At 40.1% G+C, this 25,270-nt stretch overlaps 2 protein-coding genes across 3 annotated transcripts; both read right to left on the reverse strand.

Annotated features, from left to right (window-relative positions):
- Window positions 1–545: 545 nt before the first annotated feature.
- On the reverse strand, window positions 546–14,965 carry inpp5d (inositol polyphosphate-5-phosphatase D). 2 transcript variants are annotated; one of them, XM_061030549.1, is made up of 27 exons: window positions 14,565–14,965; window positions 14,034–14,097; window positions 12,082–12,217; window positions 11,827–11,971; window positions 10,268–10,408; window positions 10,094–10,184; window positions 9,932–10,009; window positions 9,754–9,831; window positions 9,525–9,648; window positions 8,295–8,401; window positions 7,377–7,479; window positions 7,090–7,286; window positions 6,589–6,706; window positions 6,410–6,506; window positions 5,619–5,757; window positions 5,249–5,357; window positions 5,052–5,140; window positions 4,713–4,794; window positions 3,279–3,368; window positions 3,077–3,187; window positions 2,899–2,978; window positions 2,741–2,795; window positions 2,268–2,441; window positions 1,756–1,819; window positions 1,477–1,668; window positions 910–1,355; window positions 546–812 (listed from the first exon to the last, which is right to left on the reverse strand). In XM_061030549.1, the coding sequence occupies exons 1-27, from the start codon at window positions 14,702–14,704 to the stop codon at window positions 772–774; spliced, it is 3,291 nt and encodes a 1,096-aa protein (XP_060886532.1). In that variant the 5' UTR covers window positions 14,705–14,965; the 3' UTR covers window positions 546–771. The 2 variants fall into 2 exon arrangements, with proteins under 2 accessions (XP_060886532.1, XP_060886531.1); XM_061030548.1 differs by having other exon boundaries at window positions 2,268–2,414; window positions 2,708–2,795; window positions 14,565–14,962.
- A 3,122-nt stretch (window positions 14,966–18,087) lies between these two features.
- gpr17 (G protein-coupled receptor 17) lies at window positions 18,088–24,038 on the reverse strand. The gene is made up of 2 exons (XM_061030530.1): window positions 23,502–24,038; window positions 18,088–19,355 (listed from the first exon to the last, which is right to left on the reverse strand). The coding sequence occupies exon 2, from the start codon at window positions 19,345–19,347 to the stop codon at window positions 18,331–18,333; it is 1,017 nt and encodes a 338-aa protein (XP_060886513.1). The 5' UTR covers window positions 19,348–19,355; window positions 23,502–24,038; the 3' UTR covers window positions 18,088–18,330.
- Between the last annotated feature and the right edge of the window lie 1,232 nt (window positions 24,039–25,270).

Genomic DNA, 25,270 nt, shown 5'->3' on the forward strand with positions numbered 1-25,270 from the left:
ATGGGACATGGGTTAAACTATAAGATCAAAAACATGAGAAATGATGCTTTGACAGCTCTGTTGACGAATGAGGATCCTTCAGCGACGTGTGCCCCAAATGATCAGGGAAGAGACAATTTGACAAACTCTAACAAACTCTTGTCTCCATTAAAACACACGAGAATCTGTTTTGCTGTGGACTATACTGACCTGAGGAATGTTTGACATCTTCTCAAATGTGTGTTGGTGAGGGGAAGGCGAGTGATGACCATAACTCTCCACTATGCAGACTCTGGATCCAAATGCACACTATTTGGGCGGCTGTGGCTCAGTGGTAGAGTTGGTCATCTCTCTCAACCTGAAGGTTGGGGATTTGATCCCCTGCTACTGCAACAATATGTATGATGTGTCCTTGGGCAAGACACTTTAGTTACTTAGTTATTAGTTATTAGTTACTTCTAATGGTCACATTAAATAGAAAGCTCTACCATCAGTGTGTGAATGGGTGGGTGTGACATGCGGTATAAAAGCACTTTGAGTAGTCAGAAGACTAGAAAAGCGCTATACAAGCTTAAGTCCATTTACCATTTACTATTTCAGCGCTCACCACAGGTATAATTTTGGCTTCATTTTGTACTACAGGAGGATTCGGAGACACTTCATCCATCTTTATATACAGTCAATGTGTGATACATTTAGCTAGGGGATCAACTGACTGAAGCTTGCCTTTTCATATTTTATGTTTCCAAAAAGCAGAGCAGGAAGCTGTAGAGTCACGGCTGCAGTCTGGTTTCACTTCACAGAACGGCCCAGCTTGGGGACTTCAGCATACACTTAAAAAAAAGACAAATCCATCACATTATGTACGACATTTGTGGGGATATTTTCTATTTCACGATCTTTCTGTAGACAAACATGTTTTTTCCTTACTGTCTTTTTGCTGCTGTGGCTGGGCCGGTCTTGCTGGCGGTCTTAGTTTGCTCTGGAGTTCGGAGCTTTCTCTGTAGTCTCTGGGTTTTGTGATCTGAGGCTCTGGCACACCTGGCCGAGACTTGGACGGTAAAGGAGGACGGTTGGGCCCCATCCCGCCTTCTGAGCGTGAAGGCACCACCGGTTTCTTGTACACTGACGGAAGCAGGGTGAGCGGGGTGGGAGGCTGAGGCTGAGGTTTGGTCTCAGAGCAGGTGAAGGAGCGGTTGCGTGGGGTGGGCAACGGGGGGCGATCAAGGTCTCCGTCTGCTTGTTTAAAGAATGGATCAGCTGGTATGAGTTGATCCTTCTGCTGGTGGTCTTGATCCTTTCCCCGAGAATGTGACTTTCCCATTGATCCATATAACGGATTGTCAAACATCTCTGACTTCTGCTCACCTTCACCCCTAAAAAACAAGGGATCAGTCAGTAAAGTTTACGTCACTTTCTACAAATCATATCAGGTATTAATTGTAAGATTTTTTCCAGATATTGATGAATAACATGGCACCAAAAACAATCACTTACGTAGGATTTGTGATACTGCATGTGCTCGCATCATGGCCAACTTTCCTGGGTTCTTTACTCCCTTGCCCAGTGACTGGATTATTTTTTGGTGGCATGCTGTAACTCCAACCTTTATCGATCACATTGCCTTTTTGGAACGACACACCCATGTAGTTGGGGTTAGAAATATCATGTGCCTGGGTGACTGAACACCTGTGAAAAAGAAGACAAAAATATAAGCACAGCAAGAAGATATATTAAAGATATTTCGATGTGGCCACATGCGAAGAAAGGTCATACTTGTTTGAGTCTCCGCCTTTGCCTTTTGGGGCGACTGTGTCGTCCTTTTCAACTTTGATGAAATCTGAAAACAGAATAAAAAAGGATTTGGGATGAGAAATGGGAAATGAAGCTCATGCAGAGGTGTCAGGAACTGCAGTTCCTCAAATGACCACTTGAGGCTGGCTCCAGAAGTGAGTCAAGCCCAATAGAACCCCATGTTAAAATTATTCAACTTTACATCACGTCACATCACAACTCACGACTCATGTCTCTACAACACACAGAGAGCAGACATTGTCCGAGTTGCAAATTTTGTGCAATTTAGACAGTGTGCAGGATTTTTGTTCATTCAAATCAAGAAATGTCTTCTTTTGAAGTGCATTAGACTTCTATTTTAGTTGCCGCTGTATCGAAAGAGATATCATTTGACTTGAACTAATATCCTATCAAATTTTAAAATTCTGATATTGTGACAACCTTTATACTGTTCCAATGTAATAGGTAAGTTCTGAGCTTCTCTCCAGACTCACCATATAACTTCTCCGTGGTCTTGCCCTCAGAGGTGTGTAACTGTATGCCTCCTGTCAAAGTTCCCGTCTTCTCTCCGTGGTGAGTCAGTGTGATCTGGAACTCTGTGTAGCAGAACTGAGCAGCTCTCAGAGCAACACAGCCCTCTCCTGCGTAGGGAATGAAAGCCCCGTAAACTGCAAGTGTTAGTACGTATTTTCATGGATTCATTCATCTTGATGATTTTGTAGATCTATCTTTGAATTGTGTCAACCATCTAAGAGTAGTTCTTCTTTTAGGTTTGTGAAGCTGTAATACATATGTGTAAGAGACCTCATAGCAGCAGAGTTATATTTGGTTTGGAGCCAACTGTCTGTTGTGAGCTGAAAAGGAAGTGTGACTCTGAGACTGAGTAATGCTGTGTGTAATCAATCTGTATGACATCTGGTGGTGTGTTTATTACCGTACGACTCGTCACTATCTGTCGACTTCACACAGATGAGGATGTGTTGGTCCAAGAGGTACTCGGGGTCACAGATGATTGGTGTGAGCTGGAGAAGATTGGAGAAGACGACAGAGGAAGAATGATGCAACATTGAGACAACTACCATAATGGAAGCTCTTTTCTATTAACTGACTGACTGATTGTTTTACCTGAACTTGGTTTCCAAACCAAACTTTTATTGACCCCTCTGAATGCTCCGTGTTCTCTCCCTCTGAAGTCTTTACTGTCTCTGTATTTAAAAAAGGTGTTTATATTATTTTTGTCTTAAGACCTTTTTTTAAGAAGGATACAATATGATCACTGTCAAACACAAAAGATCAAACTTACTCTCTAAGCAGCTGGAGTGGTATTCAATGAAGAACTTGGTCTTTGATTTTGTCAACAAGGTGGCTACAGAGTTCATGATCTGTATCCCACCTTGAGTTGCGCTGTTTAGATCTGAAAAGATTGTATAAAATAAAATAAAAACACTCAAACTCAAACTTATTCGATAGAATAACACTGAGTCATCTGCAAACAGGGATCCTACCTTGCTTGGAGACAAACTGGGAGGCCACACCCACTTGAAATGAGGCGAAAACTGGTGAGTGGTCACTTGTCATGATGTCATTAGTGCAGCCTACAATTGGACAGTTTTGTATCAGAGCACATGAATTAATAGGCACCCCAGCTATTTGATTTAAACGTAATCTGTGGACTGATTTGAGGAGAAGAAAGAACAGTAACATATGCAGCAGAGACTCAAATATCATAAACCATTCTTCAGACACTCCTGCCTTGCAAAAGGTTTCGAGACTCTCGAACTTCCACTTACTGTGAAATGACTCGATGATGTCTTTGTGGTCATTTTTTGCATTCTTTAATTTGGTCTCTCTTTAAAGCCACAGACTAACACTGCAAACACTTTCACCAACAATGTGATAAGTGACCCGAGCTGCACGTGTAAAGTTGGTAGTGAACCTTTTTAAAATGAAAACAAAGATCACTTTGTTTGCTGTTAATGTTTTCTGTTCTTAGAGTTCAGTAGTCAAATATTTTATTCATGGTTGTCTTTAAAGCTTAATGGAAAAAAACTCAGAAAAAAATAATGCTAGTATCAAAAATATAGATGTGACTAAATAACCAATTATATGTTTAACTTTAAATATTTTATGGATGTCACAGACTAATAATTGGCAGTAGGTTGCCTGGTGGGACTTAAAGCCTTGCTCGAGGGCACCTGCTCAGGAAGTGATCTGGCACCTCTCCAGCTACCAGACCAATTTCCAGAGTTGGTCCGCACTGGGACTTGAACCAGCCACCGGTTCCCAACCGAAGTCCCTACAGACTGAGCTACTGCTGCTAATTTGTAAAAGGACTCTTACAGTGTCTGCAGTGTCACACGTTAAAGCTATAATTATATGTATTGGGTGTCAAGTGAAGTGAAATATATATTGATGCATCTTTAATAATCATGTCAATGTTTTAAGTCTTGGTCTTTGGTCCACTTAACCTCTTGTTAGTCAAAGGTAAAGAGCATCTATAAGACATTTGAACTTATCATCCATACTAGTCAAAAGAAAGAAAAGCTCGCACATTTACTGAATTCCACCAAAATTAAATCACAACATCACAAAGTGCATAAAATAAATTACCTGACAGACACCAGTGGGTCGAAATGTGTTTAAATAAACCTTAATTTGTAGAGTACAGCTTATCTTGTTTTTCTTTCTGCTGTTTTCTTTAATTGCCCTGCACCAAGTCGTTTTCATTACACTGATATTTATGATACATCAAATGGTGTTCTTACAAGAGATATATATAAACACAGGTATAATTGTACATGAGCAGTTTCTAACACCCACACACACAGCAGGTATCTTTTTATTACATGCAAAATGTCCCCCCTTTTTTGTTTGATGCTTCCAAGAAAGTCATTTAAACACTAAAAGAACTTCTGATAATGTTCACGTGAATCGCTCACCATATGCTTGGCAGCCCACATGGACCAGAGGATATGACTTCCGCAGGACACGATCACACCAGGAGGGCAAATTGTATTTTGTCTGCGGAGTTAAAACCAGTGAATAAATATAAAAAGTGGGTCAAACAGCAGATCTAAAATATGTTACACTGAGCCTGATGGAACTGAAGGTATTATAATTCTTCTCTGAGCCACAAAATATCTTCAAATTAACTTTTTGACCATAAGCAATATATACATGTTTTGCATAAAATAAGGTGTCTTTACTATGTCTGCTCTAATGTTAATGACAGGAGAATTACAGGTAAAAAAAAAAATAGGTCTAAAAAATGAGCTTACCCCCGTTGCTTTGGCCTTTGTGTAGGCATACTTCTCTCGAGTGTCTCTTTCAAAGCGATATGTGGGTGCAAACGTGATTTCCTCTTCAGCTAATCAACATACCATTGAGTGAAAGTTCTTGATGTGTTATTGCATCATGGGATTAATAGTGAAAAGTAGCCGTAACAAAAATCTGACAATTCTCTCCATATGCTTACCAAAATGTAAGAAGACCTTCCCATCATTCCTCTCCATGCTGAGCTGGTCTTTACTGAGCAGCTCCTGGTACTGCTGCTGTTTGATCTTTGTCACCATGTACTCAGCTTCCTGTGGAGGGACAGGAAGTGACTTTTTGCATAAAAGAGTCAGCAGCAGAGGGCTCAGACAAACACCACTAACTGAATCACATGAGGTGAAAGTCAAGACCAGACCGAACATGAAGCCGACACAGATTGTGATATTGTGAATCTGCAGGTTAGAGTTGGGGAGATTTTCTATCAGTTATTCACGAACAGTTATTTAAATCATCGAACAATAATATCTGTTTTTGGCCTTTTTCATATACCAAACTGCATTCTTCAAACTTACTGTAGATGGTAATTCAACACGATAATTTAAATCGCCGAGCCAGAAGAGGTGAGTGAACTGGTGTGTGATGTCAAACGGATTCAGCTTCTTATCTCCCAGATTCAGGAATCGCAGGATGTTGATGTAGTTTTGATTGCGTCTGAAAAAAGAGTATAAATCATGACAATAAAATTCAAAATTAAGATTTCAGAAATTATTACCGATTTTACATTCAAATGTAATGTTAACGAGGAAGTGGCTGGATGTTAACGTTAGCCGTAGCTAACGGGTTATTAAATATGTTTTTTTTTAACTCATGATATTGTGTCTCCAATGAAAAGATTTGTGAGGGTTAAGATGACTTAAACCTGGAGCATAACAGTAAGACATGACACCAACATTTGGGCCTCCCACCCTGAGCGTGACGTCATGGCAACATGGCCACCGTGGCAATATGGTCTTTAATTTCTTTATTTAAAAAACGCTTAGTGCAAGTTACTAAAATGCACATGCAATTTATAAAACGGGTGCGTGAAAAAGAAAGCGTGCAGGCATTAAAAAACAAACATATCCATGTCACCTCTCTGGGTCCTTATAAATCAAACAGAGTGAAAATATAATAAAGTATAGAGCATACCTAATGTTCCTAAAATCTCCAAGCAGTTTGTAAAATAACATATTCCCTCAGTCGCTGTTGCTAACTGTTAGCTACCTCAGCTTAAAGAATTGTTGGCTAAAAAATCTGAGTACCATATATAATCCTTCCTTCACTTTTGAATTGGTTTTGGTAGAAGTGTTATAGTTTTCCTCACCTGATTTTCTTCTCACTTCCTGAGGTGAGGTGACTGTTCACAAAGCCAAATGATGTCCTGTTGAACATGAAGGACACGCCCACTGCTCCTTTGTTTCCTACAAAACAGACCTCACAGTTATGATCACTGATGGGCACTTTTTGTCATTAAATGTTTAGTGGAGAAGTGAAAAAGCTTACCCAGAGTGTTGGCAATCCCTGTCTTCACACTGTCTGAGAAAACATGTGAGATCCTGTTCTCGTGCTCAGGTTTGGCCAGGACGATGATCCGAATGTTCCACAGAGTGTGGATCGCCACCTGGATGTTAGAAGGTGATATGATGCTACTGCTCGACAAAAGTCTTTTTCCCTAGACTGTGCATATTAGTGACTGGAAATCCTGACTCAGCCTTACTTTCAGTCAACCTAACGACAGGCTGAGAGCTGGAGCTGAGGCGGGTTTTAAGCTGATTGTGAAAAATGCTTATCCATCAGTAAATCAAAATGGACGAGTTTTTAAAAATTCATCCCCTGTACAGTGTGTGCTGATCGAGATAAAAGCTAATCAGCCACTGCCTCTTTTAGCAGGGGTGTCTATGTGACTTCCTGCAGCAGTGGACACTCAATGAACCGCAGGATTTTGCACTTCAGCATTTACTTCATTTTTCAACACCGCTTGTTGTCTCTGTCTAAGTCACTCACCTGTTTGAAGCTGATGTTCGTGATATTCCTCAGCACACCTTTCACTGTATCCGACCACTCCCTCTCACCCAGAGGATCCTCCTGTGTCCCGATGACATAGAAATCGTGCGGGATCTGATCGGCGGTGTCGTCCTGTGTCTTCCCCTGGCCTTTACACTGAAACCAGGAGTTGATGTTGTGGGGACAACCCGCATTACCTGCAAAATGATGGAGAAGTCTGTTACTGTATCGTTGCTTCATCAGTTAATCAACTGAAATTCAAACATTTACGACGCTAACATTCATACCCATGTTCCAGGTGCCAACAAACACTGTGATCATGTCTGGCTCGGTCTTTTCAGAGTGTTTGTTCTTCATTTGTTGAAGGAGTTGGCAGAATCCTTCCCTTTTCTGGTGAGACACATTTCAAAAACAGTACCTAGTGAAAATTCTGCCTCATAAAGGAATGTGAACAAAAACCTAAAGCTCCTGTGAACATGTTAGAACATAAAACAAACTATTTCCAGTGAAGTTTCAGTCTTAAGTTATTTTATTTTTTATTTTTTTTCTGTGCTCTTCTGACTGATTTGGTTAATTTTGATGAATAAGGGTGATGTCATAATTACTCCACATTTAGCCTTCTCCTTAACCAGGAGGATTTAGCAACATTTGAATTCAAATGTGTTGAGTCTTGTGGGTATTGAGGATTATGAAATGAATGCTAATATTGCTAAGCTACTGTTAGTCAAATCGGATCAATGAACATATTACTAATGGAACATTATGGATAAATAATTACTTTAAAAACATGTTTAAGAGGCCTTAAATTTCCTTTGAAGAGATTTTAACTGGTTTTGAAATGGACTTAAAATTATTTTGATGTGTGTTTTTTGATTTGGTCCACGAAAGCAAACAAGAACATCAGCAAAATGATTGAGTATTTCTATTTTGTTATTATTAATTCCTGTGAAACCACTGCTTCAGGGTAGTTATCAGACAAAGTGTTCAACTCAACACTGCATAACAGATTTTTTTTAACCCCCACAGAAAATATTCTGTTAACTGTGACATATAAAAACATCGGAGGAGGCGTTTTGTTTTTAAAAATATGTATGTAAAGGACAAAATCAGCGAAGAGATAAGGGGTACTGCTTTGTCCAGAGGGGGCACCAAAATCATCACAAACAAAAAGTTCCTCACAGGAGTTTCAAATAAAACATTTTTACCTTTGCATTTTCAAACACAAACTCTTTACGCAAAATCTTCTCTTTTTCCGTCTCCACTGAGATTGCGAGTTTGGCGTGCATTTTCTGGGATTTCACCAACTGCAGGACTGAAAAGTAATCACAGTATGAAAATGAGAGGTGTGGATATAAACTAATTCATCTTTTCCAGTGCAGGGCATTGCATAATAGCATAAGACTTTCCCAGAGTCGGTGGGAATTTCAGCAATTTTTCTTCTGATCAACCTAGATGACAGTCCTAAGAGAGCACGCCATAGTCGACTCATAAAAAGCAGATTTTCCTCTGTTCCTAGTTTGTTGCGTTGACAATGATATCAAAACACTGAAGCTGTGTCTCTTCGTCAGTTACCGGTAGCTAAAAATCTCACCTCGATTACCAGCTGTTTTTAGACAACAAAGACAAGTAAAGTTCCTGGTATCAAATTCAAGCTGAGTTGGTTCCAGTTGAGCTACCAAGCAGTGGAAATGAGACAACAAAAATCCAGAGACATTAAGGTAGCTTTTTAGAGGCAAAATAAGGCTAATTATATGAACAGTTCTTTGAACAATGTGCTAAAGTCAACCTGCTAAAATGCTGATTTGAATAGGTTTATTATATGAGCATCTTGGCTCTTCACGAGATCAGGCTAATTTTTCCTGATAAACACAAATGACATTAACTTTGAACAGATTGTCGCATTTTATTGCCAATATCTTACTGTGGAAGAGTGAAGGTCAGGGGGTCAACAATATTAGTAGGATTCATCCCAACCGATCAAACGTAAATAGTAAATGGAATTGAGCTTGGATAGCTTTTCTAGTCTTCTGACTACTCAAAGTGCTTTTACACTGCAGGTCACACCTACACATTCACCCCCTGATGAGCAGAGGCTGCTGAGTAAAGGGACCATCAGTATTAGCTAATCCCATTCATACACATTTATACGATGCCAACAATGCAGAGGGAGCCACACGGTGTTAAGTAGAAGGACAATTAGGGCACATCACACGTGGTTGCAGGAGCTGAGGATTGAACCCCAAATGTTACGGTTGGGAGACGATCGACTCTACCACTGAGCCACAGCAGCCCAAATCCTATAACTGTTAGAGATAATTCAGTCTTGACCAAAGCTTTGGACAAACCAAATGGCAGCCTGACCATCACAAGAGACACATAAATGTCACTCCTTCAAATACAAAGGAACAAGGTAACAGATTGATGTGATTTCATACTTTTGTTGTGCACAAAGTATTTGTCTTCAGGTCCATCTTTTGACTTCTTAAAGTAGAGCTTCCCACTTTCAACATCCACTTTCAGGAACATCTTGGTGGAAATACCCAGAGACTCTTGCTTGACCTGTGAGTGAAAGGGGAAACTGTTCAAAAGAAGCACAAACCTCCAGAAAACTTTAATCATTTCATTAAGCAGCTTGGCAAAATATCAAATAATGAAGAGACCCACCTCAAACGTAACAGTAGGTATGAGAGATTTCCTGTGACCTCCATCGTGCCCGACAGACTCAGACACAGTACTCTTAGCCTGAGTGAATAAAAGGAGAAGGTTACTGTCATCTTGTGCCGGCAGTATCTGTTGGTATATCAATTACAAAGAATGTCCATGACTCAGCTGATGATTTTACCTTATCTTCTATTGAATACAGCAGTTTGGTCAGTTGCTCAAGCCTAAATGATACAAATTGACCTGAATCACCAGACATCTGAAAATTAAGGAAATAAAACATGCTGACAGTGGCTATTATTGTGAGTTGATAATGCTGCAATGGATTGAGATTGCCACCAACTTGTCTTGGATAATATCCAGTCCCTAGAGAGAGCTGTTGTTCGAACACCCTGTGAAAGATCTCCAGAGCTGGCAGGATTCGGGTAATTTCACTGTCTCCATAAAGGTCAGAGGGTCAGAAAACCGGCTATTTACACTGTAGCTTCAATATTATTCTGTGGACTGGTTACCATACCTGTTTAAATTCTTGCAGATTGCCATAGTAAGCTTCTTTAGCCCTGGCAGGGTAGGGTAACCATTCTGGACTTGTTCAGCGTCTGAGCAGATCGAGGTCCTGAAGTATTCTTGGATAGCCAATAGATGCTCCTCTGGTACTCTAGAAATATGAAGCACAGGAGCATTTTAAACACTTTTCTCCCATTAGCACACATTATAACTCACTCACTTACAAAACAATGCACAAAATTTGGTGGATTTTGGCATTTTACACACTCTTTATATGACTCCGGGAGAAAACCATAAGTTGACAAGCCGCCATTACTGCAGTGGCGTCTCTATACAACATCTGCTGGTTTGAATGCAAGCAGTCCTAGGAAGTGAACAATTTTCTACTTTCAACATTACTCTATATGTAAGTTTATTTTTTGACAAAGATGTAAAGGGCATCGGAAAGATCTCAGCTGTGTGCATATTGAAAAGATTTTACTACATGAAGAGAACCCCCTGTATGACGGCACTTACATAGATTCACTGACCTGGGTAGTGAAAACTTTGGTAGCCTTCTTGTGCCCTTCATTGTTGTAAAATTCGGTTGAGTTTGGTAGTGTTGCAAAATTGTATGTGTTCCGAAGCATCTCTACAGTCTGTAACACTGCAGGGTTGTCATTGGTCAAAATTCGGTGGCCTAGTGGTTTTCAATTCACTATGAAAGTGATTTGAAGAGGATGCTAGCAGCTGGGCTGTAAAAAATCTGTCCATTTAGAGATAGTCTTTTTCTCATTGACACTATTAGGTGTGATTTCTACGCTATAGATTACACCAAAAATTTAATAATCTGTTATAAGTTATTTGAAGATTTTGATTTTCTAATTTTTGTTCGATAAGAAAGGGAGGACATAGCATTACGGCCATTTATACCAGCTGTCCCTGACTGAATCTATTATCAGGGGTTTTGTGGGATTTGGTAACTGTTGAGTTTGGCTTATGTTGTTGCTTTCTGAATTTCATTGTGTTACGCGAATTAGCAGCACATTTTCTAAATACTGTGCTTGCCTCATTGAATTGATGGAAATATTGAAATTTTGACTTTTTCGCATTTATTTATTTTTTTGCTGTATATGCACCTTTTGTTTAATTACAGTGTGTTGGGGACCCTAGGTAGCTCAGGAGTGTGGAGGAGTGTGTCTTTACCCTGCAGTGGTCTGTCCCTTTAATGTGTCTCAGCATTTCCACGTGCTCCATAATGTTACTATGCATTAGCAACAGGTGTGCTAGCCTAGCATGCTAATGTACATCTTCACATCTCTACTTTTACTCGGCGGCTTTGTGTGTGTGTGTGGGGGGGGGGGTATTATGCTCCTCACAAGCGCTATGCGCCCTCTAGCGACCTGGTTCGGTATCGCAATAATATTGTAACTAGCTCAGTAGTATACTACTCTCTTCCTCATATTTTCTGTCTATCTTCAGATATAACTTTTAAAAATGCAGTCTGTTGAGGTTTGAGGGCCACAGTAGCATAGGACAGTTATAACTTCCTGTTCTACATAAATACAAATTTTGCAAATGCAACCGTACGAGGAAAGGTCCATATGCTGCAGCCTCATCAGGTAGGTGTCTGTTAAGGACTTGCAGGCCTGTTCAGAAGACTTGGGGTCATATTCTTTGACATCGTTGGCAGCAAAGTTCCTGGGTGGAAGCTGTGGTGGAAGATTAAAGGCTTCTGCAGGACAAAGACATATGGGATGTTCAGGAAATTCTAAACATTTGACAGGCAAATATATTTTTTTTTTACATCAAAGCTACTATTCAGATCAAGGGAAGATGTCTGACCTGGCTCCTCCTCTGACTCCTCCTCCCTCTGGACAGGGTACTGCAAGTGTGTGACCAGACCCATGTTGGTACTGTAATACGCCTCCACCAGCTCAGGCAGCATAGAGAAGAACCTGATAGGAACTCCATCTGATGCCTGAAAGCAGATCAAAGCAGGGTTTTAACGCCATGTGGCTGTAGTTCTGGAAGACCTTTATTTAATTTTCTTCTTAAAGTTTTAGATTTTACTTCACACAAAATATCAAATATTTTTACTTGCACCATTTGTGGCCTCTTCCAGGAGACTTTTTTTTATTTATTTTATTCTACTCACAGTTATGGATCATTAAATTGGACTAAAATTGTGCTTCCTCTTACTACCAGCCACAGTATGCTTATACAAAAAAAGATGTATTGTTTAAAGTTAAAAATAACTTGGTCTCTGGTCTGACTATTTCTGCACTGTCATTTTATGTAGGCACAAACCGAAACAAGCACCTTTGACCTTAATCTTGTAATACTTTAAACTAAATAAAGAACATCTTGTTACTCCATTTATTACAAAGTGAGAAACAATTCAGGCTCATTGATACTGATACACATTATATCTATTTTAGGTGATATGTTTGTTTGAATGTTGGCTTTTAATCAAAGAAATGAAATATGAACAAAAATGGGCCCTTACACTTTTGATGTGGTAAAGTGTCCATATATAATGTTAGCCTGTATGCCGATGATACTTTGTTATATTCTCCATAGTAACTGATCTTCACATTCAAGTCATCCTTTTATTGTTTCGAACACAACAACTATAATTGTCTTAGTTCCTGTCTTAGCCAAAGGTCTTTTTTCATAGTTTTAGCTCATAGTCATTCTTAACTGTTCACTAACCACTTTCAAAAACATGGCTTCAACTGCAATCTGCTGCCAGAGCTTTGTTTTCCCTTTTGTTTAGACCAATGCAAACTTAATCATAATATCCCTTGCACCCACAGTATTTCATATTTAACAAAAATTGATTTGCCAAGCTTTGGTCTAATAGAGATAATTATAACAATAAGCTCTTGCAAATTGAAAAGCTGCATTGCAACCTCATACAGCTGGTGAAGTAAGTCCACATTCAGAAGTTTAGCTTTGTAGCCTTGTCACCCATTGTTGTTTGTTTTGCATGTGTTGTTGTAAAGCACCTATCAGGTGTCTGTGCACTATCTTAGTGTGTGTGATTCTGCAGTCTGATTGATGTTTGCTGCTATATCAGATCTTTGATATCGCTAAGACAGCTTCCTTGATATAGGGCAACAGAGGTGCATCTATTATTAATCAACAACTATGTTAACGATGGTACGAAGCTAGTGTGATTTTAGTCCTGTTCCCTTTTATATTTGATGTATTAGTCAGGTTTAAGTAGTCTTAAATACAACACATTGCCAAGGGAATTTCATTATTTATGTAAATTTGGTCATAAACAAAACAATTTGACCAATTTAAAATGTGTTTAAGATTATGGCACTTAATCAAAGGCTCATAAAAAAGACTTCAGTTCATCTTGAGGGTGGTATGAATTGGTGTAAGATACTAAAATAAAGGACCTCTTGGACCTTCCCCCGGAATCACTTGAGGGGAATCCTTGGGAACTCAAAAGCTACTATGGATCATCCTCTGGAGACCACGATTGTCTCTACAAATGTGCACGGCAACTCCAAGTATCGGACTGCCTTCTTAATCAACCACATGTCAACCAACTGACATCTTGGACCATTTTATTAGTATTCCAAGTTATCGACAGGCCAATGTATGTGTTACAAACATGCCTAAAAATACACAACTAAACTACAAGGCCCTGATTAAAAATAGCTTTGTAGCACCATTTAGCCCTATATAGAAGAAAACAAACTGAAATGTATCTTCCTTTAAAATATAAATACTGAACATTTCTACCATAAACGACAGCTTGTGTCGGACTGTCAACCCACCTGGACAGAGAGCTTCTTATCCTCATTTGGCAGGATTCTGTATGTGTACACACAGTTCTGGTATCTGTGGTTGAAAGAAAATAAAATGCAAATGTCTGTCACTCTTTTTATCTCAGGTAAACAAACAGCTTTTCTATGGAACTATAAATGGGAGCATCTTAAATACAATATTAGAACATGAAAAAAGTAAATGTGGTGCAGAAGGAAAGGGGTGTTGCTTTGTGGTAGAACAGTAAGCAAATAAAGGGGAACTGGTCTTGTCTTGCAAAAAAGATGATGTACTACAGTACAGAAGAACTTTTAAACTGGCTATGTTAAACATGCTCAAATGATGATATAAAGGAATGTTTTTTGTCTTCAACCTCATGCCAAACACATAGCATACAGACATGTTTTCCATGCGCTTCCCTCTAGTTATTGGGATAATTTGTGGCTCATAATGAATGTTATGAAGCAAAATATTTTCAAAAGGAACAACACTTATGAAAGCGCAGTCAGGTGAACGGTTAGAAACAAGTAATGTCTACTTACAGAACACACAGGGCATACGCTCCCTGTATGGACTCACTGTCCCGGATCAGGAAGCTTCCATCTCTTGCAGCTTTGGAAAGTAGATCCTCGGCTTTGGATCGAGTTATATTACCATGACACCAAGGTTGATAACTTGGCATCCTGTTTCCGATCAGCGAGTCTGAGCTCAAGAGTTTTGCATCAGCTTTCCAAATAGATTCCAGCAAACCAAAGTACACTCCGCTAGTTATTTTCTTTCAGGCTATTTTTAATGTTTTCATGCTGCGTACTTTTAATTCCTTTCTTTCACTTGTTCATCTTCTGAGTCCGAATGCTGTAAAAGGAAGCTGCCACTAACTTTACTCTGAACTTCCTCATTTTATTTGAGAGAGGAGGGCCCTCAGCTCTGCCTGTTCTGTGACTAATCCACAGAGCTGTGAGGGAAATATAAACTTTTGCTTGCTGAATAGAAATCTTTATTACACTTCTTCAATGATTAATCAAAGTCCCTGTTTGGTTTAAGTATAACTCCATACAAATGTGCAAAAAACAATACTGAAGCCATTTGTTGAATTGAAAGTGAAAAGGGGAAGTAAAAAAGAGGGTGAATATGAGAGATCCTTTTTTTGATGAAATGAAAGAATTGACTGATAAATCGTTTGTTTAAATTGCTATGAAAAGCCTAATTTGGTTCCTGAATACATTTGTAATGCCATTTTTATATTTTTCCTTTCATCTGAATTAAAAGCACTCATATTCATCAGATCACTCTGTCTGGGTCCAATGACTCGGTGTAGAACCGTCAATCAAGAGGGCTGAGGTGTTCTCTGATATACATTCAGGAAACACAAGTTTAGAATGGGCCTGCCTTGTTCATGTGATGGACAGGAAGTGTTGCAGAAATAAGAGGAGGGAAAAGAAAAAAAATGCTGCTTGCAAACCACAACATAGGTCACATGACAAAAAAAGAGAACTACACACTGGCAAGTCACTGCAGCCTCAGAGGTTTCTGTACACTCGAAATAGGTTTCCCACTTTCACAGAAATGTTTCAGACATGCAGTCACAGTGTAGACAAGACATTATCTCATTCACAGCAGACATGAAATCAGTCTTTGGCTTTCAAATGACAACAATTGCTTTGTTGAGGTAATACATATTTTATATAAGAGCATTGAGAAGCAGATATTGGTGACACAAAAGGAAATAAAGAATAGCATTTGAGTCAGTTGGCAACGTGTAAATAAGCTAGTAGAGCATTTTTACAGAGAAGTCTCTTTCAGATGTAACATCTTTGTATGACTTTGTTGTAGGAAAGTTAATTATTTACATCAAATAGTTACACATCACAAAAAGTCAATAAGAACATTTCATACATGACTAAACATTGTGAATCATTTATTTCCGTCTATAGCTTCTTTTCTTTTGCAGACATGTTCAGACACAGTGACTCAAAGTAAAAAAAAAAGATTCATAATTTAGCATGCAAAAGTGCAATATCATAAAAAGTGACAAAGAGATAAATGCATAGCGTAGAAAAGTTAGGGAACAGAGAAGTAATGCATATATGTACAATGAAGGTTTGTCGGGCTCGAGTCTCTAAAAGTCATTGAAAAATCTGTACAAAAAACAGGACTCTGGCATTAGCATGCTCAATTACCCACATAGGAATTCTTACATACTGATGTAGCGTATGAGTAAATGTCAGCATAACAAAATAAAGCACCTGATCATTTGTTGTTTCCTCTATGAAGCATCACCATCGTTCAGCCAAGAGGTTTAATTTCATATAGGATGTTAAATTAAATGTGACAATTGTAATATGAGAGCATGGGTGGATTTAAAGGAACAAATTTGTTGATGTCAAAAAAAGACTTGCAAGTGCATTGTTGTTGTCTTTGTGATTGTTTTGCATTTTATGTAGTGCATGTTTCAGAGCGTTGCTGACAGTGTGGATAAAAACAATGTTGCATTACAGGTTTCAATAGTTCTGATTTTGTTGCACTAACATCCACAACATCTTCTTCATTAGAGTCGTACGCTGTAGCATCTTTAAGAAGTAGCCGCAGTGATGTCATCAATTGGTTTGTGGTCGACTGTTTTGTAGACTAAAGTTTCATTTTGGCTGATGCAATCTTTTTTTTACTGAACCAGAAGTGACCATATTTTGAGGAGAGGCTGGGCATGCTATGCCTCCATTGTTGTTGAATGTTTATTCGTAGAAGGTACTTGTCAAACACTGGTAGCAAGTCCTAAAGCATAACTTACGTTATCGTCTATTTACGTCTAAATGGGACATCATACTTTATTAGAGAAAGCGTGAAAATAGCAGTTGAGACTGTTATTTTTTTTAAACTGTAGAAATAAATCAACTAAGAAGTGTAGGGTCACATTTTGGAAGATTTACAATCTGACTTCTTTTTGTCATCAATAGAGTTTCCCCCTACTGTCCGTTAGAAAAAATGCAGTTTTAGCGCACTTCAGCATTGCCTTCACTGTGAAACCAAGAGGCGGCTACCAGGCAAACAGTACAAACAGTGTCCAGCAGGCATGAAAAAATGTGCATATAAACACTAGACATTTTTATCTAAGTACAGGGCCATAAACCAAGGAAGTGGACAACATCAAAATCCCCACCTTCATGTCTGTCTAGTCAATAGTTGGATAATATGGTGGCACAACCAACAGTCTGACTTTGTTACTCACAAAGACAAAAATACCTTAGTTAAAAATGAAAAAGCCTACACATGAGAATTTATAAAAATCTGGCCGAGCATACAGTACACAAATAGTAGATACATTAAAACTCTGTACATGCCTAATTATTTGGTGTTTGACACAAATTATTCTTAAACATACACGTGAAGCTTGTGAGGACTAAACTCTTGTCGATGCTCAGGCAGCTGCAGCCCCATACATCATGCACTTATTGGAAAAAACATGTTGCTTGTAAAGCACAGGTAGTTAAAAAATACATTTTTGAACTTTGTTTAGTCTCCTGTCGTGTTTTAGAACAAATGTAGTGTGTTTGAAGGCTACCATTTTCTGCCGATGAAGGTTGTTGATGGCAACAAGTAAAGCAATGTCAATGTCTAGTCTTGCAGACTTTTGGATGGCAAGGGCTAGTGTCATTGAGCTCCATCCAGTATCAATGTTCACTGCATATCGATATGCCCATTAGTCAATTTTCCTGGGTTACAAATGTGGGCCCATAATGCAGTGCATAAAAAGTCAATCTGAGGCTATGCCGAGTTAAAATACACAGCAATCCACACTCAAGTCCATAAAGGTCCTTCTTGGATGTGTAAGAAGGTCAGGTGATGGTAAATGGACTTGAGCTTGAATGGTGCTTTTCTATTCTTCTGAATACTCAAAGCACTTTTACACTGTAGGTCACACCCACCCATTCACGCACTGATGGCAGAGGTTGCTTTGTAATGTGTCCATTAGTATTAACTAATCCCATTTATACACATTCATATGAAATCTTGGGATTAAGTGGTTTGGCCAATGATACATCAACATGTGGCTGCAGGAGCTGGGGATCGAACCCCTGACCTTCTGGATGAGAGATGACCACCTAGCCACAGAAGGTGGTAGAGTCCATAAAGTCTGTGAAGGTTCAGGGAGTGGGACTGACAATGGAGCAAGGATTTTATTCTAAACTAAGGGGCTACATTGGTTCATTAACCACATTGTGGAAACTGGTAATTGATAGTCAGGCCGATTTAAGTTTGTGTTTGAAATGGATCAAACTGTGCCAAAGATTGAGTTCCAATTTCTCTTCCTCAAAACTCTGACTTGGCGCTCACAGAGCTTTCATGTGTTCCCTTTAATTCCCCGCTGGTGGCTCCTGACACCCCCGCCTTGTCTTTGCAGAACAGACGCTTTAAGGTGCCTCGAAACTTCTCAGCTCCAAACAGGTAGATCAAAGGGTCCATGGCGCCGTTCAGACAGGTGAGGGAGGAGGTGAGGCGGTTGGCCAAGCTCAGACCTCTGCGGGTCTGGCAGGAGACGCCGGGATGGTTGTAGCCCAGGATGAACGTGGCCCTGCTCACATGATACGGCAGGAAACAGACCACATAGATGAGCATAACCAAACCAATGGTGCGCAGGGCCCTCATTTTGAGAGCTGGCTCTAGCCTGGAGCCACGGCGCAGACTGTGAATAATGAGCAGGTAACAGGACAGGGTGGCGAGGAACGGTGGGGTGAAGGCCACAGCCAGTGAGATGAGGGCGTTGCGTGAGGCCTTCTCTCTGTACAGCTGCAAACACACTGTCACGCCATCCACCTCTGTAGTCTGGTGGGTGATCAGCAGCGGTGCCATGGAGACCGTAACCAGGGCCCAGAGAGAGAAGCTGATGATGTGAGCGTAGCGAGCACGACGGACCTTCAGCGACCTCACAGCATGAACCACTGCCAGGTAGCGATCCCCCGCCACACAGGCCAGGAAGTACAAACTGGCATACATGTTGACATAAAATAAAAAGCCGGCCACTCTGCAGGGCACCTCACCAAAGGGCCAGTGTCCTCCAGTGAGGTGGTAGGTGGCCCTCAGGGGGAGAATGACCACGTACGATAAGTCCGCCACAGCGAGGTGAATCAGGAAGATGTTAGCAGGAGAGGAGGAGCCTCGCTGATGGGAGAAGATCCAGAGAGCCAGGCTGTTTCCGTTCAGAGCTAAAAAGAAAACCAGGATGTAGAAGCATCCAAACAGGGTGTTCTCCACTGTCGTGTCCACTGCACAGCTCTCTGATGACTGATTGGACAGCAGGAAGGGCAGCTCTGTGTTAGCAGACTCCATTCTGGTGGCTGAGGAGACAGAAACATTTTCTTTAAATGTATAACCCTAACACAACCTGTGGTAGCCCCTTGTCAATTACAAGGTAGCCAAGCCATAAATAATACACCAATTTAATTGATCCCAAATGGGGCCATTATCTAAGATTATAATCATGCTGCTTTGGAAACACGGTTGTCAAAATCTTCATATACTTTGATAATATTTGATATCACGTTTTTAAAACAATATTTGCTATTTTAATGATGATCTATCGAAAAGCTTTACAAAACACTTCAGTCATATTTTTAACCAAAAGCTGCATGAGAAGAAGAGAGAAAGCTCTTTCTAAATGACACAAATATGCTGGCAATGGTGCTGAAACTTGAAAAAGTAATGAGCAATTGAGACAGTGCGTAGGAGATTGCTTGTGATTTTTTGGTAACTTAAACCAAGAAATTAACAAATATTGGGTCCCTATGGATTCTGTTTTTGTTGCTATGGTATCCAAAGGGGTGTCAATATCGTTTGATTTTTACAAAACTGTATTGTAGTTTAAATGTCAGGGATCGTATCAACCCTAATTGGAGAAGATTGAGAACTTACAATAATAGATTTACTTCAGATAGGTAATTAATCATGTAAGAAGTTTGGTAGTTTTCTGGAAGACTTTATACAACGAACAATGTTTTTTCATCCCAAGAAGTCGCCCCCTGCTGGCTTAAAAAAAAAGCAGTTTTAAGACACTGCTACGTTGGCTGCAATTTGTAGTCAATGCTTCTCTAATAGTTCATTATTAGTATTCAAAAAGCAGACTGTCACAGTGACAGGAAACCTTACCAGGCCATTCCTGTCCACACACACGCACACACACGCACACACACGCACACACACACACACACACACACACACACACACACACACACACACACACACACACACACACACACACACACACACAATAGGTAGGGAGTGTTTGTCACAGTGCCAGTCCCACAAGGTAACAAAAGATGTCAGTGTCTCCGGCTCAAGTGAACATGTCCTCTGAGCGGATAATTACTTCATCCTGACCACGACAAGTATCAGACTTCCTCTGCACGGTCTAAAGTCCAGGAAGTCTTTGTCCATTACAAATACACTCTTCTTTTTACAGCTCCGTAGTCTGATTCGTCCGTAGAACTTCTTTTATCTACACTGAATGGAAAACTCTCAAGGACAAACAAGAAGAGATGACACAAAAAGCTTCCTACCAGCATATCTTAAACTATAGCTACTTCATATGTTACATTTGTTAAAGCTCCAGTGAGGACTTTTTAGCTGGCTATGAAACAGACTGTAATTATTAGTGATCCCTTTACCAAACAGTCATTTTTTAATGCTTTTAACCACTGCTGCTGGGTCAGTGTCAGTTGAGGGGATTACAGCTCTGCAGAAACAGCTTTACTGTACAATTTTCTCTGCAAAGATTCACAGTGCGAGATTTTTTGGAGGTTAAAATAAAGCAGGATGAGATTTTTTTTTTGCAGAAAACACAACTACAAGAAAAAAATCCGCTAAGATAGAGACATAGAGAGTTACTAGTTTTTACCCAGGGGGCGCCAAAATCAAGGGAAACTGAAAGTTCCTCACAGGAGCTTTATTGAGTTAAACATCTGATGTATTGCAACAACAAGTGGTGGTTTTATGAAGCACGATTGTAAGTAGTATGATTATATTGCTTACATAATGCCAGTTCAAGGTGGAACGCCAGATAGGCTAAACTTTTTCTAGACATGCAAACTTCTGATAACTGTACACTTGAGTCCCACATCCTCACTGATAATTTAAAGTTTTAATATATTTTCTAGGATGAGTCAGAGGACTAAACATTTGTTTTAGATATATTCAGACACACCTCAGAAATGACCACCCACTCATGGATCCCCTCCACAAACTCTGGCAAGCTCTCACGGTCCACACCTTTTAATTTCTTATTAAATCCTCCTTTAGCCTGACTTCTGAACAAACACCGCTGGGGCGTGAGCAGAAATCCGTTATGTAAGAATGTTTTTCATTAAGTTTCAGATTTGTGGGGGATCCAAGAACAATACCAAAACATGTAGCAGGGGTGAACTGTCGTCCCACAGATGTTTCCAAAGCTGAAGGGAGGGCAGTTCGTCTAACAGTGAAATGTGTTTAACAATGTAGCACAAATGCAACAAAAAGCTAAAGGGATTGTGTCCCCTTTATCTGACTGGTTTAAATCTCCATTTCACCAGCTCACTGTTCAGAATTTTGGCCCATTAGGAAGCAGCCAGATGTAGCCGCGTGTCTCTTTTCAGAGTCGGAGACCAACAACAGACGACTTTTCTCAGCCAAGGCTCAGACTTAGCGAATTCAGGGGAACAAGTCCCCCCAAAGAAAAAGGGTTGCGGTCCCAGCAGGGATAACAAACGCGGAGCAGCACAACTGAATGGAAAAGCCTCCGTAAATACGGAGCCCTGAGGGATAATCCTAAAGAGAGGAGATCCTGAAATATGCCTCCATCACAACGATCAGTGTAAGCAGATCTGTGCAGGCGTTCATGTGCAGAGTGTTGGCAGAGAAGACACCGAGCATCCTGGCACCGCTCAGCAGTCAGAGATTAGCCAGTAACAATTTGTTGTGATGCTGTGATGTGTTTAATCTGTTATAATAAGAACTCGACACAGTAAAGCCTGAAAACATTGAAGTTAATGTGAAATTAGATGCAGGTGCTCTTAATCTCTCTGATCTTTAAAAGCTGATTGTCTTCATGCTGAGCTCTTCTGGGATTTACATGACCAAAGTGATTCATTTACACAATACATTCTCACTATTTTGTACAGTGTATGTTTTAAGTGTCCAGGGTGTTTAGTTTTACTGCAACCATTTGTGTCACTTACAGTCAAAAGAAGGAATCCCTGTTAAGGAGCCAAACCTTTAACTCCACTGTAATGCTGTCTGCTGAGGTACCTGCAGACCTCAAAGGTAAATCTTTTGTTATATCTCATTGGAGCTTTTTGCTCTTTTTCAAATGTTTATTTCTTTCTAAATCAGCTTGTTCCTGTTGACCTCACATGATACGATGTGATGGGATATGATCGATACCATACCATACGATTCGATACGATGCGATCGAAACGATACGATGTGATATAATTGATACAATTGATATGATGCAAAACAATACAATCCCAGACATACGATACTATGAGATACGATTGATACGATACAATGCGATCCCATACAAAATGATACGATGCGATTTTACATGATACGATGCGATACGATGTATTGCAAGTCTATCATAATAAAACATCCCGAGTCTGATTAACTGAAGAACATAAAATGCCCCTAAAGTAAATTGCGGGATTGATGTATTTCTTCACTGGTGTCAGTTTCACCTCTCATCACACTTCATCCTGCTGTCTGACTTCTCGCTGTCTGTCAACTTTTCTTCTGTCAAGTCACTTCCATTCCTGTAACCCTCATTCATGGACCCAACCCCTTTACTCTCATCAAACTTCAAACTGTTTCCAGTTTCCCTCTGCATTTCATTCTGTAGACTTTGCACAATCCCTGGACCGATTCTTGCACATTCCTGCAGACACCTTTACAACAGAAATACGGAACATATTTCATATAATCACATATCCTATTTGTCCTGTACATGAGTTAGAAGTATTTGTTAACTAAACTTCTTTTAACAGTTACCCTAACCCATGTGAATCTTTGCTGTGGAAAAAAAAAAAGTCTGTTTCAGCAGCGTGCTGTTAGACACCTCATGTAACACCTTCCCCACAGCAGTTGTTTCAGGCATTAAGAATAACCACATAAGAATGATCAACTTTGCTGCTGATGGTCATGTTCGCTTCAGTAGGTCATAAAGAGGCATGAACATTAAATTCAGTCTGATTCAGGTATTGTAAAAAGACTTCTCACTGGGGCTTTAAGATTCAGAAATACTTTATTAATATTATTGTATTAGGGGGAGTTGTATTTCTATGTTCATTGTTTTGCTTTCGCACATCAAGACTAGCTCCAAGTTTTTGTTGTTCTGATTTACATAATATGCACATTTAGTGTAAATAACAAGTTTCCATTTACTTTATTTTATTTTAAACTGTTGAGTTAAAAAAACTGCATGATTAAATCTGAGGACAAATGAGAAGACATACCTGAGATTTGGAGCTTGTCAGAGTTCTGAACTTCTCAAAGAAAGATTTGGCTGCTGAAGGGAAACTTCAGCAACAATCAGCCCAGGAGTGAAGCAGAGTGACGACTGTGGAGATCGACCGCTGAGCTGTAGAGGGACTGAAGCTCGGACTCAAAGAATGCCGTCCTCTAACCTCCTTTCTCCTCCTCAAGATGTTCTTGGGAATGAGACTGTTGCTCTTTTTGTGTCTCAACAAATTTGATAACAGGGAGGGAGTCCCGACGGGAGCCTTTCATTTGAACCCTGACCCCACCCTTTCTTTCTCCATCCCCTTCTCCTCAGAGAGCCACTTGTGCGCTCCACAATAGCCTGAGTCAGAATAAGCTGCACATTTAAGCCGCAGGGGAGAAGAATGGCATGCCTCAGTCGCAATGAGTCGTCGGGTATGAATCCATGGAAACGAGGCCCAGCGGTTGTTCACCGAGCGGCTTCACCATGAACTCCCACCCCCCCACTGATAGATAGAAGATGGCCTGTGTTGTTGATGGAGACGTTTATGACTAAAGTCTCAGAGATGATCTTTTGTAAATGCTGTTTAGTTCTACAGAGGGCCTCATTCCCTATAGGAGAGCGGGTGAAAAACAAGAGCAGGGAGGGAGGAGGAGGGGGACGCTTGAAGCAAACAGAGGCCCTTGTTGGTCCTCTGCCTCCTGGGGGCATCCTGAATTGGAATGCCCAAAATAATCAGTCACATAGCCATCGGACAGATGTGGAGAGAGGTCCCACTGGCTGAGGGCGGATAATATTTCTTTCATAGAAGGAGATCACAGCTGTGTGTCGCACACATCGGCCCTTTCTCCTCTCCATTTCATCCACATGCAAATGCTGTTCTGCACACTTGAATGAAGCCACTATCTGTGCAGGGCTGTGGAGAAGCTTTAAGATCACTACTCTGTTAATCTACTGCCAACTGCTAATTGGGACGGCCCCCCGCTTTTGTTCAGCGTCTCAGCTCTGTCTGTTGTGCGTCTCGTAACCCTGGAGCAAAAACATTGCCTTGTGTAAGTGTTTACTATCATAAATACAGTATATCGTTCTTCTGACTGCTGTGAAGGAGAAGCTCACAGCTGCTCAAACAACTTTTTAACAGAAAATAATACACTGTAGTTACACTCAACAGCAGTCCCACAGTGGGGAAATATTGTATATTTTGTTATTTTTATGAGGAGAATCATTTAAGAATTAATTTATTTTCTGAAGATACACATGTATTTATAGTACCCTGTGCATTTTCATCACTATATTAGCAGGAAGAAGACATTTTTTGAACAGTGAAAACCTTTTTGTTTGTACAAGGATGCAACATAGACTGTATAAAACGTGGACATTTAAACTCAGTGATGTCACCAATTGGTTTCTGAAAAATAGTTTTGAAGCCCAGCGATGGCAGACGCCAAACTGGAAATTGTGTCTCTTAACTAACTTTAGGCCAACATAGTAACAGGCAAACAGCAGGAGGTGAGGGGAGCCTTAAACCTCTGTGATAACAGCTACAGTGCGCCCTCCCATAAGTTAAACCAGCTACACCTGTAATTATGCACAACTATTATCTTTAATATCATCAAATTGGACGGGTTACAAACATTTTCCGCCCCATAAAGAGTGTATAACGACAGAGACATGAGCTTTTTTAAAACAAAACCACTTTCTGAACCAGGCTGTTACCATGTTTACTTCTGCAGGGCAATTTAAAATGGGCTCTTTGCAGGGTCTTCCTGTCTGGCTTTTGCA

This window comes from Labrus mixtus, chromosome 3 (assembly GCF_963584025.1).
Source record: "Labrus mixtus chromosome 3, fLabMix1.1, whole genome shotgun sequence".
Lineage (NCBI taxonomy): Eukaryota > Metazoa > Chordata > Actinopteri > Labriformes > Labridae > Labrus > Labrus mixtus.